The sequence below is a fragment of the Triturus cristatus genome, chromosome 11 (assembly GCF_964204655.1).
Source record: "Triturus cristatus chromosome 11, aTriCri1.1, whole genome shotgun sequence".
NCBI lineage: Eukaryota > Metazoa > Chordata > Amphibia > Caudata > Salamandridae > Triturus > Triturus cristatus.
This window is the reverse complement of record NC_140594.1, coordinates 633407931-633425658: the sequence shown is the minus strand read 5'-3', so window position 1 is coordinate 633425658 and position 17728 is coordinate 633407931. Positions and strand designations below refer to the sequence as shown.

General features: G+C 44.6%; 2 protein-coding genes across 2 annotated transcripts in view; one reads left to right on the top strand and one right to left on the bottom strand.

Annotated features, from left to right (window-relative positions):
* Positions 1-17728, bottom strand: part of LOC146785206 (claudin-15-like) — a 404144-nt gene that overhangs the window by 321468 nt on the left and 64948 nt on the right. The gene's annotated exons all lie outside the window — the stretch shown is intronic.
* PARL (presenilin associated rhomboid like) overlaps positions 1-17728 on the top strand; it is an 86570-nt gene that overhangs the window by 15051 nt on the left and 53791 nt on the right. The window contains exon 3 of the mRNA XM_085634109.1: positions 7518-7704. Within this exon, the coding sequence (XP_085490235.1) occupies positions 7518-7704 (187 nt within the window). The remainder of the gene's footprint in view (positions 1-7517; positions 7705-17728) is intronic.

Here is a 17728-nt window from a genome sequence, read left to right as displayed (position 1 = left end):
ATTCAGTCTCCCTCATTGCAGATCTAAAATTAAGGGTTTGTGGTCCATAAACTCGGACCACTGGACTTTAAAATTATACAGAAACTGGGCTAAGTAGACCGAAACAAACCGGTAATTAATAATAGTGTTAGCCACTCTTCCCTTTAAAGGCCGAAATAACAGCCCCTTCCAGGCCCTCTCTATAAACCAGATTAAATTCTGCCTGGACATCATCAAACAAACTTTCTTCTGTAGAATGTTTAAAGTGATCACTCCAATAGGGATCTGTTTTGAGGGAGCTATCGATAACATAGCAGTCCAAGGGGCATAAATGTACACCCATGAGAATAACCGAATAAGGCAGTTTGTACTTTTTCTCAAACTGTAAAAAGGACTTTAGAGCACATAGATGTTCTGTAGGGGTAGCCCGATTTAAAGGAATTATAAAAAGTTAGCAATAGAATGCTCTCTATGCCCTCAAAATCTTAATTTGACAGCGAGTAGAATGCTATGTTCTGAAACCAGCTGGGTGGCGAACACCTTATACACCGGTATATCAATGTGAGCAAGCCACCCCTTGTTCAGCCTGCAGGTGAAGGTTTTGCTGGTAAAAAGAAGGAAGTGTACCCATCTGGGTTATAAGAGTTATGAAGGTCCCATGTCTCTTGTAGACCCACAATCTGGTATTTTCAAATTGTTTCTGTCCAGACCTCGTTTTCCTTTTTATTAGCTAGCCCAGCGATGTTCCAACTACAAATCTTTATGGGGGCTGGTAGATTCTCATAGTCCTCACCCACGGAAGTCTTGCTAACGGGCGTGAGACTAACCTTGCTTTGCGGGTGTCCCTTGGTTGCTGGAATAAGTCAATCATTACTATCCAGTTCCCCCAGAGGTTGATATCTATTCCTCAACTCTACAGGTGATACAGGGCCTCTTATAAGGAGAACTATCCTACCCTTATTTTGATGAGCCATATAAGATCAATCCTCTGTCCCTTGTACAAAAACGGAGGGGTAAAAAAAAGCATAGTGGAAGCACCTGGATACCTGGGCCTTGAGCCCCTTTGGGGAGATTGTGCTGGATCAGTTGTCTTGCTGCTTCGGATCATCTAAAGTTCACACACTGCAATCCCCCTCCAATTACTTTTTGCCAGCACCTTGCTAGCCGCCTCGTCTGACCATGGCTAAATCATCACAGTATTGACTATGGACTCCCCTGTTGAAGAAGCTCCAATCCCTGGCTTTGTGCATGAGGTTGTTGGTTCATTCTGCTGCTCCCAGGGTTAAAGGGTGGGGGGGCATTGGACAGGATAGCCACAAAAGGAATTGATTCAGGAGAAAGGTGGAGACTTTGAGTAGGGGCACATGGCTGCTTCTGATTTTGTTTAGTGGGCATCACAGCCCCTTATTTACTGTGTTCAGTGGGGAGGGAGGATGCCACGCTAGAATGAGACTGAGTGGGAGTGGTTACCGTATGCCCATCTGTCTCTTCCCCGATTGGGGCCTAAAGGGATCCTGTCTTCATAGTTAGGCTGTGTTTTATTTGCTGAAGTCTGTAACAAAACGTGTTTCTCCAAGATTACCCCTACACAATTAGTATTATTAGAGTGCCTTACCGCAGGATCAGGCAGGTTCTGGGTATCACGGTTAATTAACTCCCCATTGGGTGGATGATGTTGGGCTTTATATAAAGACACCAAGCGTGAATCTATTCGGTCCAGGCATGCTCGGATAGGGCTGAGATGGGTGTCTAGATTTGATAAGCCGCATAAACATTTCTTCCGGATCAAAATTTCCATTAGTCAAAGGGGTTAACCCCTTTCCAGGGCCTGTTATCTCCGGCTGTGACTTTAGCTCTTACAGATCGAATACTGCATTTTTTTTACTTGGGGACTGGTTCAGGAGGGGATCCAGGGCTATTGGGCCTCAAGGATACCCAAGAAAGGCCCGTATTGTCTATTGATGGAGTGTTGCCTTGCCGGAACACCAGACCACCTAAATCTATTATTACTCAGCCTTCCCTTTGTGCAACCTCTTCTGTTGGACCACAATTGTTAATTTTGTCGGGGCGATCTGCCACTAGCCCAGTGCTATTTGCCTGTCCCATGGACAGCCAACGTTCTGTCGGTCAGTTTTGTTGGAGACACCCCAATAACTCGCTCAATCATGGTGTCAATACTAGTGGGCTTTTGTTGCGGGACAGGAACTCCAGTTGCTTTACGCATACCCATACTACAGGAATAGGTAGGAGAAATGGATACAAACTTACTAATAAGGAACAAAGGGTTAAAAGGGCTGTGTCAGAGAAGTTGCCCAGCCTTGTCCCACATGGACGGGTGCAGATGGGCTCATCCATGGTCCAGGCTTGGCCTAGGTGCGCCTGCGCAAGTCTGTCACCGCAGGACTTGGAAGGTGCTTTTTTAGCTCTAAGGGCCCACCAGGTGCAAGTAATCGCCGTAGCAGGGCTCCGCCTCCTTTCCTAATGCTGCCTGGTACATGGAGTCTCCACCATGTCTCTGCTGCTCCCGCGCTGCGTTACTTGGAAGGCACTTCTGTAGTGCTTCGGGCCCACCAAGTGCAAGCAATCGCTGTAGCAGGGCTCCACCGCCTGCCCTGAAGCTGCCTGGGGCAGGGAGTCCCCACTGTGTGTCTCTGCTTAGCACATGATTGTGGCCCCTCTAGTTCAACAGGCGTAATGATGAGGTAGTGAGATTGGGAATACAGAAACATTTTGTCTAGTTATTATCACAGTTTTGATAATTCTTTCAGGGCCACTGTAGTAGTGAAACACTCTTGAGAACAAGTTAGATGCAGAATTCTTCTACCTGTGCCGGCTAACTCATTACATTTTTGTTGTTGCTACTTGGATGACCCTACATCCTCTGCTCTGAATTTAGGTATTTTAATAATCTGTATGCATGAGTTGATTGTAAAGTGCGGATCTAGTCAAAAGGCAGTGTTGTTGCACCTCATTCATCAGGAGGTTATGGGTCTCCCGTTTGACCACTAACACCTTTTGGCAGACACCCTTTCTGTATATTGCTTCACAGAAAGCCAATCTCATCAGTGACCCCGAATATTTTGTTCCCCAGTGCTGTGCATATCTCATTTATAGGATAATCTATCTTCCCCCAGCTGTCAGATGGTAGTAGACGCAAAGGTTTTCTTTTCATTTTTTGTGTCCTAATTTACCGTGCTTACTTCTGACTGGCCATCTAAATCTCTGTTGACCACCCTTATCGACCCTCGAGGAGAACTATGTTTTTCAGTTGTGGTACAAAGGTTCCGGCTTCAATGGGCTGAAATTTGCCCGGCACCACATCTGGGAACCCAGTTGGCTTAATCCTCGAACTGATAAGGGAGCTGAAACATCTCACAGGCCGATTAAACTTGCCCTAGGGTTCCTCTCGCCGCCTTCTCCTCCCAGCCATGTGATCAAGGGGCCCCTTTTTAAGTTATTTTTGTCTGGGTGCAACCTGTTTTCGTCTTGCATACGTAAATGTCTGAGTTCAACCATTAAGACTCAGAAGGACCAGAGGTAGATATCCACTGCTTACAAATTTCTCTTCTCTCCAGTAAAATTTAAAAAAAACACCAGTTTGCTGCTATAACCCTGGGGTTCAGGGCTTCCCTCCATGCAGCTCTGGAAAATGCCACTCAAGACTTTACCAACCTCTCCCCAGAACTGCTGTATACTAGGACAAGCCGCAAACATATCAAAGTCATCGGCGTTGCGCAGCTCGTACTTCTTGCAAAGGGCCTCCTATGACCCTCGCAACGTAGCTATTCTCCTAGGTGACCAAAATGCTCTTTGGAGGGAGAACAAATGGTTTCTTCTCTGAAAGGCAGGTTTGACCTTGTTATACAAAGTATGTATAAATACTTGCCATAACTGATTTATCTGTGGCCTCGGCAAGTTCTTTTTCCACAACGTCACACAGGCAGGCAGAAGTCTTGGTCCATAATTTCCTGAATTAACCAATACCACACCGACACTTCCTTTTTTCATTGAGGCCCATTGATCAAATGTTCTAACAGCTCTTTTGTACCACTAGTCTCCTCTCCCAGAGCCCGGGCCCAGCTATTCAACTGATGGATCCCTTGGTCATTGCTTGAAACTTCTCCCAAGAACTGAGTTTCCCGGCCTGGAGCAGCTGTCCCAAGTCCAAAATTTGGACTTCTCTAAGCCCAATTGCCATCCTATCTTCTAATCACTGAGAGGTGCCTGGGGAATTCCAGATTAGGGCATACCTACTGTACTACGGCAGAATTGTTGCTCGCCTGATCTGTGCCCTCAGTAGAGCAGCCACCAGTAAAACCTTTAACCTCACCTTTTTGAAGTATCTAATGTCACCAAACTTGAACATGAACTTAGACTCTACCGCCTTCACCTCATTCAACATTACTTTAATCAAGTGGTTACACCCAGAGCCACTCAAATCAGTCAGTTAGCACCTGAAGTTTTTAAACTAATTGGCTCAGTCATAGAGTTGAAAAAATGGCAACTAGATACCTCTCGTCGTATTTCCTATGCAAATGTTTCCTTGAGATTCTTGAACGTTTAGAGGCCCATATAAAGGAATTTATTTTCCCTATCTAGTTTATATAACCAGGCTCTTCTTAAAATGTAGGGGAATGGCATTATAAAGAAAGGTAATTTTTGGGAGGATCGATATCTTTACTAAGTTTTCTCTCCCATATAGTGTTAATGGTAGTTGTGTCCAACTCAATAATAACCCATTTGTTCCCTCCATTGCCCTGTTAAAATTTTGTTCTGCTATTTTGTACTGAAAATGACTGATTCTATAGCCTAGATATTTTAGTTCTCTTTTTACTAGGCAATTTTTCTCTTCCATATTACACACCATAATTTATGTTGTACACAAATTTGCCTCTTACCTGGACACTTTCTCAAAGTCAGAAATCGGGCGATTCAAACTAGCTAGTGTGGGGGCTAGAACTGCAGTGTAAATCATCACATCATCAGCGCATAAGGAGATTTTCTATTCCCAAAGGTAGCTTTTGAAGGGTTTTATATCCCCTCTCCCCTCAGATCCTACCGGATAAGGGCTTGATATGCAGATTAAATAGTAACGGAGAGAGCGGACAGTCCTGCCCAATCCCTCTTGTTATATTGAAACCCTCCTTTAAGTTGCTATTCAACAAAATTCTATCTGTGAATGCGTTATAGATCTACCATATTGCCCTACAGAACGTGTCCCCCAAGTTGTATTGTCCCAAGATAGTGTTCAAATATTGCCAATTCACCCAATCAAAAGCTTTGGTGTCGTCAAGCTTTATGAAGCCTTATTCACCAGGGCCAGGTGTATCGCCCTCATCAGTTCATGGGTCAAATCATGCATATACCTTCCTTTTATGAAGAATTTTGGTTATCTGCTATCTCCCTCCCACTACGTAACTCATTCTGTTGGCCAGTAAGGGGTATCCGGAGCAGTATATCTGTCCAGAAAAATAGAGAGTTTAAGAAAATGGAAGTGGAGTTAGAACAGGAGATTGCTTTACAAGAAAGTAAACTCCGAGATCAACATCACTTAGTGGAGCCAAATCAGGTTCCTCTTACGGAGATTCAGGATCGGAAGTCCAGTTTGGCTGTAGTTTTCGAATCTTCATTTCTTTAATTGTGTTGATAAGTTCTTCACAAATTTACTGGCCCGGTAGAAGCGAAAGGTTTTCAAACCTTGTCTGGCATAAGAACAGCAGTTTTCGTGAAATGATACATTGTCAAATTAGACTAGCGCAAAGGCCAGAGAAGGTTTTAGGCAAGAATCAAGATGACAGCAACATAAAATGAGTCCTGACATCAACAATCTAGTGTTACGGAAGTGCGATCTTGCCACAACACACAAGCACAGAAAAAGTGTTGAATTCCACTTCCTTAGCACAACAATTGCAACTGGCATGAGGGGGACAGAAACTAAGTTTCATTTGAGGAGGACAACATGATCTCGCAGCTTGGGTCTGTCACCTACAGAGCCCATATATGTTTAACAGGAGCTGGGGTAGCTGAGGGAGCCACACCCTGAAGTAACCTTAGCGGGGCAAGTGCTAAGCCACTCAACCAGAGAGGCATACGATGGTCTCTGCCACCTCTTGATGAAGTGGATGAAACTCCATGTCTGAGGGAGAGGGGCCGTAGCTCTTGGATTCCAGTAGCAATATGATTACAGTTCAAGTTTTACTCCTTGATAGCCCCAGCACACTGTCCGCTGCACCATGGATGTAGACCCATGTAAGTGAATTGGGGACCTGTGCAAGCCCTCAACATGGGAACCCCCAAATGGCATATTTTTGCGATGTAGTCGCAAGGTTCATGCCATATCATGATGGAGCTGCAATCTTGCAGCGGTCTCCACTCGCAACATACAGACTTTAAAACACCAATGCTGCAATGAGGAAGCTTCTGCTCCCTCTGGAGCAATCATTTTGTCATTCATCTCCCATATAAATGGAGGTGGCTTAGGTGGGCCTGGGGTGCATTTCTCACATGAAGTCTCAACTTGAATGATGTAGGGACCCTCCAGAAGTTGGAGGACGCATGGTGTCTGGGGTGGTGTCCAGGTCCTGACGTCTTTTCGTGCTCGGGTCTGATGCGTATTCTTCTCCAGGCATACTGGAAACATGAAGAGTTCAGGAGGTGTGGATGCAGGGCCATCTGACACCACACCCCTGAAACCTTATCTGTCATGGCATTACCAGTAGTCCTGGAAATCCCTGACTTTTGTAATTCTCCAGCGGTACTGTTAAGATAGTAAATCCACAAAAAATTGGAATATCTATTCCCAATGCTGCAGTGGACTTGTGACTTTACAAATTCCGATGCATTATTTGGGCCATTCATGATTTTAGTTTACAAATTAGATTCTTTGAAGCCATCACGCCTGATTTTGGATAACCTGCTGAAGTAATTCACACCTGTATTTAATTTTGAAAAGGGACCACCGGTGCTTCTTTGAAAAGATTTGCAAGCTGCACAGTGACTCAGAGCTTCTAAAACAGGTTACAAGTAATCTGAGTTTAAAAATAATTTTCGAAAGCTAGATGATAAAAGCTCGTAATATAAAGTTTATTAAAATCAGTATTACACGTATGATAGTGTAAACATTCCGCCTGTCATCCTTGCCCTGTCTCTTCCCAATTTAGGGATCTCGGCATTGGTCACTGCTCCCATTAATGCACTCTTTCCTGCATTACAAAGATTAAAGCAATAAATGGAATTTGTAGAGTTGGGGTCTGTGTGGATGACTTGGTCCTATTTATTAACAGAGCTCAGAGATACGTTGTAAAACTTGCAAGGTTTGCTCTAAAACCTCTACATGAATTTGGGTAACACAAAAAGCCTTCCCATTTAACTTTCACTTTTCATACCCATGACGGCTAAATTAAAGAGTACCTGTTGGGGGCAGCTCGGGCAAATAAAACTGTTAAATTGGGATTGTTACACATTATTTCAGTGTCCTTTTTATATGTTAACTATTTTTATGTTTAAAAATATTTCTTAACTTCGTATTTTTTTCTCAGGTTTACATTATTCACACAGCAAAGACATGGATTTCGGAAAGCACCCAAAAATGTTGAAGCTCGAAAATCTGAGAAACCATCTGAGGTTCTTAAAAGTAAAATTACTCCACCATTGCAGGAGACTGTCTTTCAGACCACCTCCAATTCAGTGAAGCGCCTATTTAAACCTTTTGTTTTTACTGTTGGGGTAAGTCTTTACAGTAAAGTGGTTGCAGTGTTTTCAACTATCTAATATGTGTCTACTGTGCATTACTAAACGTGAAACTAACTGACTGTGTGGCACTTTAAAAGTACTAAACCAAACCAAATTTGTTGGAGTTGCTAAACTCCCCATTTTTTTTTTTACAACAAAAGTAGTGATTCGAGGACACTCCTTTCAGGTCTTTCTTTGGTTAGAAATACAAATCCATGTCAGGACAGGAGGCGAGGTTTTATGCTTTTCCTTCTTCTCTGTAATTCCATTAACATAGCACAGCAGCCATTAAAGCAAAGCAAACTACTTTTCCCATGAATACCAGGAAGAAAAACTACAATTGTTCAACAGTCCTACAGTGCCCATGACCAGGTCTCAACAAAGTCCTCTCTCACTGCCTGCTCTCCCTCTTTCTTCACAGTTAAGTGTTTCTTGCTTTTTCTACAGCAATGCGAGAATGAATATTTCTTATGTATTGACTCCGAGGACATGGTTAACCTTGCGCTGCAGCACGTGTCTTCCAACCCCCCCCCCCCCCCCCGGCATTCCCAAGGTCTTGGGACTGCTCCCTGTGGTTCTTACGTGATGTAGTCCAGTACTTAGACCGTGATGCAGTCCCCCACCCGTAGACGGCGCTGCGGGGAAGCGAGATGCTCCTCTAGCATAGGAAATCAGACGTGTGCTCTCGGAGCCTGGATTGTTCGACCCTTGTCCCCTCCTGCTTGGGCTGAAGCCTTGTGATGCTGCTGGGTCTGTAGTTCCCCAAAGTTTGTTTGTTTGACGCCCCTCTGGGAGTCTGTATGATGCTTAACACCCTGAAGGGGTAATACACAATAAGAAAAGAACAGAAATGGGCGCACTCCGTGTTTTAAACAAAGTAGTTGAGTTGATCAGGTCGCAGGTGCAAAACGAGTATGTCCCCCTGGGTTGGGACTAATGAAAATAGGGTAAGCACACTCCTGGAAAGGGAGGGTGTCACTCGTTGCACTCATAAGAGAGAATCAATTCTCCTTGTCCAAAGATTTAGTTCCAAACACTGAAACGGTGATTCAAAGTCAATTAAATTTATTTATGAAGTTCATCCAAAGATGTAAAATTATCATCATTCTATCAATCTTGACTCATATATCAAATATTCAAATATTCATTGATCAAATGCCCAATGCATTTCGGGCCGTTCGAGCCCTTCATCAGGGGCGGCACTGTGGAGGAGACAAGGGAGCAGCACTCATTTATCACGTTATACATAGGTTTAAATATGCATGACAGATTAAAACATGACTTGTGTAACAAGGTGCGGTGAACAATAAAGTTATTTAAATCGAAAGTAAAAGAAACTGGTAGTGCTGGTGAACGTGTTCAAATAACAGCGGGTTTCCATTGTGTTGCAAACCACCGGGTGTGTTGGCGTTAGTGAATGAATTCAAATAGTACAGCTGGCTCTGAAACGCGTGGTGAGATTAAGGAGAGTCTTCATAACGAACAAACATGCTATGTTCGAAGGTGGGGATGCTAAATGGGTGTGAGTTACGGAGGTCATGGAGTGAATCTCCATTAAGTTACAGATCGTAGATCGCTAGGGTAAAAAGTGGGTTAGTAGGGAGCTTTCGTCAAGCAGTATCAGCGCGAATGGAAAAGCGTTCACTTACGTTCGAATCTTAGAATCAGAGTCCCATCACTTAGCAAGACGGCGCTCACGAGTGCTGCGGCAGTAGTGAGGTTAGTGAATCGTAATCATGTGATCAGGGCACGTGACCATTTAAAAGAGAGTAAATTGCACGTGTGCGTGAACTACGGCGGTGGTGGACATAGAAAACAGATTTGTAGTTCGTGAAACGGACGGAGGAAATTAAATCACCTGAGTGAGTAAGAGGAGTCCCTGGAAGTGCTGGGGAAATGTAAAAATAAGTGAACGAAGAGTGAGTGAGTAGTATGAAAACACAATATATCTCGTAGAGAGAAACTTGTAATGAGTAGAATTAAAAGGAAACCTTGTCGCATTCAGAAAATTAAGAAGATGTAAAATAAGTGAACAGTGAATTCCAGAGGTACATTTTATATACAATCATCAGCTTATCAATGTAGGAGGTCAGATTACAAGTAACAGCCTAAATCATAATGTTCATTCAAACCCATGGGCTGGGTGGAATTCAGTTTGTGGATCCAATAAATTTCTCTCTGTAACAGGAATCTGTTATTATCTCGTCCTTTCAATATAGGAACCTGTTCAAGGATCAGGAAACGGAGTTGACATATGTTGTGATGATGTTCTTTGAAGTGAGTCGCAATTGGTGATTTAGCCTGTTGCGTTCTTATGTTGCTTTTATGTTCGTTTATTCGAATGCGGATTTTTCTTTCGGTTTTGCCCACGTATGCAAGGCCACATGGGCATTTCAGTAGGTAAATGACATTTTGGCTTTTGCAGGTAGCAGTGACTCTGAGCTTAATGGGGTAACCATGTAGTGGATGTTGGATTGTGGTTCCCTTAATGATGCAATTGCAGTTTCCACAATTGAGACAGGGTTGAGTACCTTTGTAAGGACTTGTAGTAGAATCCCGAGGTTTGGAAAGGATTTGTTTAAGATTGCGTGATCGTTGATACGCAAATCTAGGAGGTGTTTCAAAAATGTTGTTGAAGTCCGCCTCAGTGCTTAACATGGGCCAATATCTCAATATAGTTTTTTTGATGGTAAAACTCTCGGTAGAGTATTTGGACACAAATGTCATTCTCTGTGGTGTAGACATCGGTCGTTTGGGTTGAAGAAGTGTTTGTCGGGAGAGTCTGTCTGTCTTCAGTACTGCTTTTTCCAGAATGTCACTCGGATATTTACGTTGTTTGAATTTAGAAATACACATGGTTTTACTTGACTCATACAGTTCATTGGTACTGGAAATCCTTTTTAGTCGAAGCAGTTGTGAATATGGCAGGTGATTTTTGAGTGATGGCTGGTGAAAACTGTGAAAGTGAAGAAGGTTATTGCGATCTGTTGGTTTTGTGTACACTTGAGTGGTAAGATTGCCTTGTTGGATGGTAACACGGGTGTCCAGAAAAGTTATAGATTCTGTATTAGTAAGATGAGTAAATTCAATGCGTTGGTCGATGGTATTAAGCGTGGTAATAAGAGATTCCAGTTGTTGAATTGGACCATTCCACAAAAGAAAAATATCATCTATGTACCTTTTATAGAGGATCAGGTGTTCAGTCCAGTCGTTATTGGTTAAGATGTTGTCCAATTCGAATCTGTGCATGTAGAGATTTGCGTACGATGGGGCAGCGCAATTTCCCATGGAAGTGCCTGAGCATTGGATGTAGAAAGTGTTGGACCATTCGAAGTAGCTGTGATACAGAGTGAAGTGCATCAGTTCCATGAGGAACACTTTAAGATCATTAGGTTTGTCTGTGTTGATCAAAAAAGATTCAATAGCTTCAATCCCTTTGTCATGTGGAATGGAGGTGTAAAGTGATTTCACGTCGATTGTACATAAGATGGTATCTGTAGTTATCAATCCGCGGATGGATTCCAAGATGTTAAGAAAATCAGTAGTGTCCTTTATGTAGGTAGTCATGGATTGTACTGAAGCCTGAAGATGTTTATCTAAATATTTTCCGATAGGTTCATGGAGTGAATTGCTGGTAGAAACAATGGGTCTGAACGGAGGTTTTGTGGCGTGCTTATGGATCTTAGGCAGCATGTAAATGTAGGGAGTAGATGGATTAGTTTTGATAAGATATTTTTTATCTTCTTCAGAAATAGTCCCTTGTTCAAGAGCGGTGTTGATGATGGTTTTGAGAATGTCAAGAAAGTTATTTGTGGGGTCCGTAGGCACGGGCATATATGTTCGTGCGTCCTTGACATGTTCATCCACACTTTCAACATAGAAGGTAGTATCCATGATTACTAGTGCCCCTCCTTTGTCAGCTTGACGTATGGTAATTTCAGACCTGTTGGCTAAAGTATTTAGAATTTGTTCTTCTTTTTTTGTGATGTTTTTGAATTTGTTTTTCTTGTGGTAACCAATTTTTTGGAGCTCTTTTAAGACGATTGTCTCGAAAGCGTCAAGTACTTTATGGCTGGTCGGTGCGTTGTAGGTGCTTTTATTCCGAAGTCCTAACAAGGTGTTTTGTCTTGGAATATCCGGCAATTTTAGTATGTTGTTAAAATAGTGTTTGAGTCTGAGTACACGCAAGAACTTAAAGAGGCTGATTTCAGTCTCCAATGCGTTTGAATGGTAGGTGGGAACGAAGGAAGTTCCTTTTTGTAGAGTCATAATTTCAAATTGGGTAAGATCATAGCTAGAGATGTTGATCACAAGATTTTCTGGCTGCGTGTATTCTTCGCTACCGATTTTGTGTGAGTTTTTCCTCCTGGATCTTCTAGTGGTCTGGTGCCTGCCCCTAAAAAATGCGGTTGTCTTGGTGCACTGGTGGTAGGTTCCTCATTGGCTGCTGATTGTAGATCTCCTGTTTCTGCTGGTCTTTCTTTTGGCTGTGAGGTTGAGAAAGTTCTGGGAGCCCTGTCCCTGGAAGAAGAATCATCAGGGCTCGAACGGCCCGAAATGCATTGGGCATTTGATCAATGAATATTTGATATATGAGTCAAGATTGATAGAATGATGATAATTCTACATCTTTGGATGAACTTCATAAATAAATTTAATTGACTTTGAATCACCGTTTCAGTGTTTGGAACTAAATCTTTGGACAAGGAGAATTGATTCTCTCTTATGAGTGCAACGAGTGACACCCTCCCTTTCCAGGAGTGTGCTTACCCTATTAACACGCTGAAGGGCCAGGAACTGCCTCAAAGGCCCAGGAAGGCCTAGGCTGGGACACAGTCCCCAAACCCTTCACAAGAAAAACAGGGCACTTGCCTCCCCAGGGCTTGCACCTTTTAGATTGTGTGCCTCTGACCACCCATTATTGCCTGTGCCACCTCCCAGCCTCTGAATTGTTAGAGAGTGTGAGTGAGATTTTTTGATTTGCCAATAACTTTGGCGCCGTTTGACGAATGTGGTGCTCCGGTCAGCTCCTGTCTTGGAAGTTTCGGGGTGATTCGTCAAGCGGGGGCTGAGAAAAAAGGGGGGTCCCAAAGCGCGTTTTCTCCATGTTAATTTCCATAGGAAGTTTTGGAACAGCCTACGGGCTTAACTGCTTAACGGAATTGCACCAAATTTGGCAAAAAGGTAGCTCATGGTTCAGACAGCACCCTTTTGTTTAAATGGTGTAAATCCGTTCAGTAGTTGCTGAGCAATTTAAAACCTAAAAATATCGATATTTGAGCACCGCGGAGGAGTCGTGACTCCTCCCTGGCAGGAGCTTCACTCTGATTGACTGACGAGCTTCACTCTGATTGGCTGCCAACACTCCAAACCAGGAAGTTTTGGCAGCCCAGGAAGTGTTGGCAGCCAAAAAGGGTGAAAATAAGAAGAAAAGGGGGCAGGATAGAAACACCCTGACCCCCTAGGCCTGCTCAGGGGGTCCCGCAGGGACCTCCAGGGCCATAAGCATTAAAAAGAAATCAAATTCGGCAGAATTCTGTCAAGGGGGCAAAAAAAGGAAGGGCGGGCTCTCACGCTTCATTTTAATGAGCCCCTGGAGGAGTGCCAAAATTAAATAGCAGGGGCCTGCGGGGGCCCCCGCAGCCCCGGGGACTGCCACCTCCCCGGGCGATGCTAATTATATGTGAGGGGCACGCATCCCCCAAGCAGCCCGGGAGACCACCACCTCCCCTGGGCTTCTTTAATTGGTCGTGGGTGGGGGTACTCCCAGGCCCCCCCAAGCCCCGGGGACTGACACCTCCCCGGGGCTTAAAAAAATGTAAATGTGTGTGGGGGAGCTCCTGCTCCCCCGCACTGCCCCGGGGACCACTGCCTCCCCGGGGCACTAATTATTCAAAATCGGGGGTCTGTTACGGACCCACAGCCACCACCACCTCCCCGGAGCTTTACAAATGGAGAGAGGGGGGCCGCGCGGCACCCCTCCTGGATCCCTTGATGGCCTTGGGGACCGCCTACCCCCCAGGGCCGGCTCTTGCAATGTCCCAGGGTGCCCACCCCCGGGACATTGCTGTTTGCTATGGCAGGGCCATAGCAAACTCTGCTTTGCTTCATTGAAGCGAGAGCAGGAAACCTGATTTCGCTTCAATGAAGCAAAGCCGATTGCTTTTGGGCAAGAGGAGCTGCATGTTAGCTGCTCCCCTTTCTCAAAAGCAATGCCAGCTCCGGCAGAAGGCGGGGAGCCGGCGGGACGGTGGGGGCATTGGGGCTCCCCCTACAGCCGATAAGGTGGCGAAATATGTTGGGGTTTGGCTTAGAAAGCCCAAGAGAAAGATGCCCACAACCGCCTTAGTGGGGAACTTGCCTGCCCCACTCTGGAGGGAAAAGAGACCCTTATCCCGTATATAGACACTAAGATGGCCACATTCCTGGTTCAGTTTGTAAAATATCTAAAGAAGGGCATTGACTGATCGTGGCGTTCTTGCCAAGATAAACTTAGATGCCATAGGTCCTATGACCAAGATACTAGACATAGCAGAAGAGGCTAAGGCATTGGGTTCCCTCATTGCCCCAGATTTTCTCTCCAGATGGCTGCAGCATGATATTTATTTCATGGGCAACGCTAACTGTGCCCTGTCCACGGAGTGCCGCCATGTGGTCTCCATTACAACAACATTTGCTCATAAATTGTCTGGAGCTCCTAGTCGGTTCCTTCGTAGTTCAGTGCTGGACAAAAGATCGCAATCATTCCTCGGTCCTGTTAAAGATGGACAATGTCTCAGCAGTGAGATATATCAATCACTCTTGGGGCACCAGATGACAAGCTCTAGCAACATGGCAAAGGAGTTTTGGAACGTCTGCCTGGTGAATCCAGTCTCAGTCACAGAGAAGGTCCTCCCAGGCCAGGAGAACCAGGTAGCAGACTGGCACTCGCGTTAACTTCAGGACTCAAATATTTGGAAACAGGATCCGCATGTATTCCAGGTGTTAGCCGACAAATGGGGTCAGTTTTCCATCAACCTGTTACCTCTTGCCACGATCACCAGTTACCACGTTTCTTCAGTTCAAGACCTGACCCTCTAGCGGAGGCGACAGGTGCATTTCTCTCCAAGACTGGGATCTGGAGAGGGGTTCTGCATTTTCCCCGCTTCTTGATTATCACCCGAGTGTCAGCTCACTTTCGCAGGCAAAAGGCAGAGGTTTTCGTCATAGAGCCCATTTGGAAGTCACAAGTGTAGTTTCTGGTTTGTCTGGATTTATTTAGGGCTTTTCCATTCTGACCCCCCCACTCCACCCCCCACTACTTTAATCAGATTCTCTTGAGTCCGGATCGTGAGCCGCACCAGCTGGTGGCAGAGGGCTCTTTACAGCTCCTGGCGTGGCAGATTACAGGCAATGCTGGAAGCTCCCAGGCCTTTCGAGCCACTCTGAGTCCCTCCTGTCTAGAGCCTGGGTGGACAGCACAAATAAACGCTCCCCATTTGTCTTGGACGAGATGGGTGTGTTGGTGTCTGCGACGGGGTGTGGATCCCGTGGGATCTGATGTAGTCCAAGTCCATAATTTCCTTTCAAGTTTAGTGGAGGTGCTTTTCCCTCAGTGATCCCAGCAGGGCATGCTCCCTTAGATGGAGCTCCAGTTAGTGAACACCCTGTTGTTTGCAGATTACTTGGAGGGCTTGATCTCTCTCTCTTCCTCCAGAACCAAGTTATGTGGTGCTTTGGGACGTTAATCTGGTGCTGAACCTCTTCTTGTCTTGGCAGCTGAGCCGTTTTTTTTCTCAGAAGGAGCTTTCAGCCATGTTGGCAATGTTACTGTGTCTTATCTAGTGCAGGAGGGTTTCAGACGTGCGAGCTTCGGATGTCACGGCCAGGGTGTTTTCCTCTGAAGGGGTAGTTTTCACAGTAAGCAGACACTCCAAGTGCTATACACGCACGATTTCTTATCAAGCTGTAACAGAATCTCCCAAGCTATGTGTGGGAAAATGTCTCAAGGCATACGAGGAGATTAACAATGAAATGTTATGTGGGCACGTGGGATTGTTATAACCTTATTGGTTATCTGATCGGAGTGTTGCAAGACCTGTTAACGTTTTTCTACAAGAGTTCATAGCAGAATGGGCACTGACTGTGTCTACAGGGAATGATGGTTCCAAACAGGATGCATGAAGAAAAGGATTGGCGTAATTCGCACGAAGGAAGAGGAAGAGCAGGCAGCGGCAGAGGACTTTGTTGAAACCTGGTCTTGGGCATTGAAGAAGGACTGTTGAACTCTTGTAGTTTTTTTTCCCTGGTGTTCCTGAGAAAAGTAGTTTGCTTTTCTTTAATGGCTGCTGTGTTATGTTAATGGGATTAAAGCAAAGAAGGAAAAGCATAATCCTCGCCTCCGTGTCCTTTAATAGAATTGAAACTTGCCTTAACTTAAGCAAATTTTATTTCTTGATGCGCTATTGTAAGAGGAGACTGATAGCTGCTGTTCTGTCTGCACCATATCTCAAACGCCTTTCCCTAATCTTCTCTAGGGATGAGGCAGCGCACCACTTTGTTTGGAATTGTGATCCTACTCCTTTTTGATGCGGTGCCCAGCCAGCAGATAATTAGTATTATCGTTATTATGTTGATAGTACATTTATAAAGTGCACGGTTGCCCAGACACAGGTTGTCCTGGTACTAAGATAAAATTATCCAGGGGAGAGTTTTAACCCTGGAGATTGCAGAAGAAAAAAACTGTGGTGTGTTCTCTGTAGTGTGTATGGTTCTATAAGCTTCTAAGACTACTGTTAGAAGGAATTTCCTGTTCAGGAATTTAAAGCCCAATGCAAATGCTACATTCTCACTATCCTCCTACCACTCTGAACAACTCTCCAGCTAAAAGCTAGTGACATTTCTGAAATGGAAACCGTCAGAAAATGGGAATGACTACAGCAATCTGCTGCAATAAATTGGACTACCATTGTGATTCCCAATTTCTCAGAGAGACCCCTCACGAACAGTGTCATAATGCCATGGTATTTGTGTTTACTAAAGTTACTGATAGCCACATGCCGGTAATACTGGGTGTTGGAATATCGCATTGTTACACCCATCCTCCTCAGAATGAAGGCCTGAAGTCTTTAGGGAGAGGGGAGCGAAGCAGGCGCTCTGAAATGTAGGGAGTGTAGTGGAGTTTGATAAAGGCTGTGACTTCAACGTGTAAGTCATGGTGACTGAAGCACAGCTACAGGGGAACTGCTGGAGAGTCCCCAATCTTGCGGTCGACTGAGTAATGTGAGCCTTGAGGCTTCGTGGCCCGCTGGTTGTGTTTCCTGTGGCTCTTAAACTTGCGGGCCAAAAGAGCTGGGATTGCAGACAAGGGTCTCACTGACCCCCTGTACATTAAATTACATAGACTGAGGCACTATCAAGACTGCTCCATGAAAGCCCGAAACTCATGCAGGGTTATTTGTTTATGTGGAGCCCCCACTTTGGGTTCTGGAAGGCAAGAAACTGCACAATAATATTGTTACAACTCTTTACTACACTACACATTCAACTAGAGATTAGAAATGTATACGCAATTGTGGCAATAATAAGTGAAGCATTAGCACTGGCAATTATAAGGAATGTGAACAAGAAAGATCTCCCAAAAAATTTAGGTAGGGGTTAGTACTCCCCCCCCCCCCCCCCCCCAACCCCATATTCTATTGTCTGCTGATGTCTAGACCTGCATTTCAGTCCCCATATTTTTCCTCGGGATAGCTAGGAAGAGTGCAACTCAAGTGTTGTCTGTGTTCCCAATTCGCCAGTAGTCCCACCATCCCTCGGCAGCAGATGGAGTCGTTTTACAGTTGCTTTAATCTGGGGCTTATATATTTCAGTTTTTTTTTTTACATCTGTGACCCAAGTGTTTCCCATTTTCTAGTTTATGGTTGGAATTGTAACTATACATGTGCAAGGTAATGATAAAATAACGCGTCAGCTTGACAAAGCTTTGCACCATACATGTCAGTGCTCAGCGAAATAATTAGCAGTACATGCTCATGTA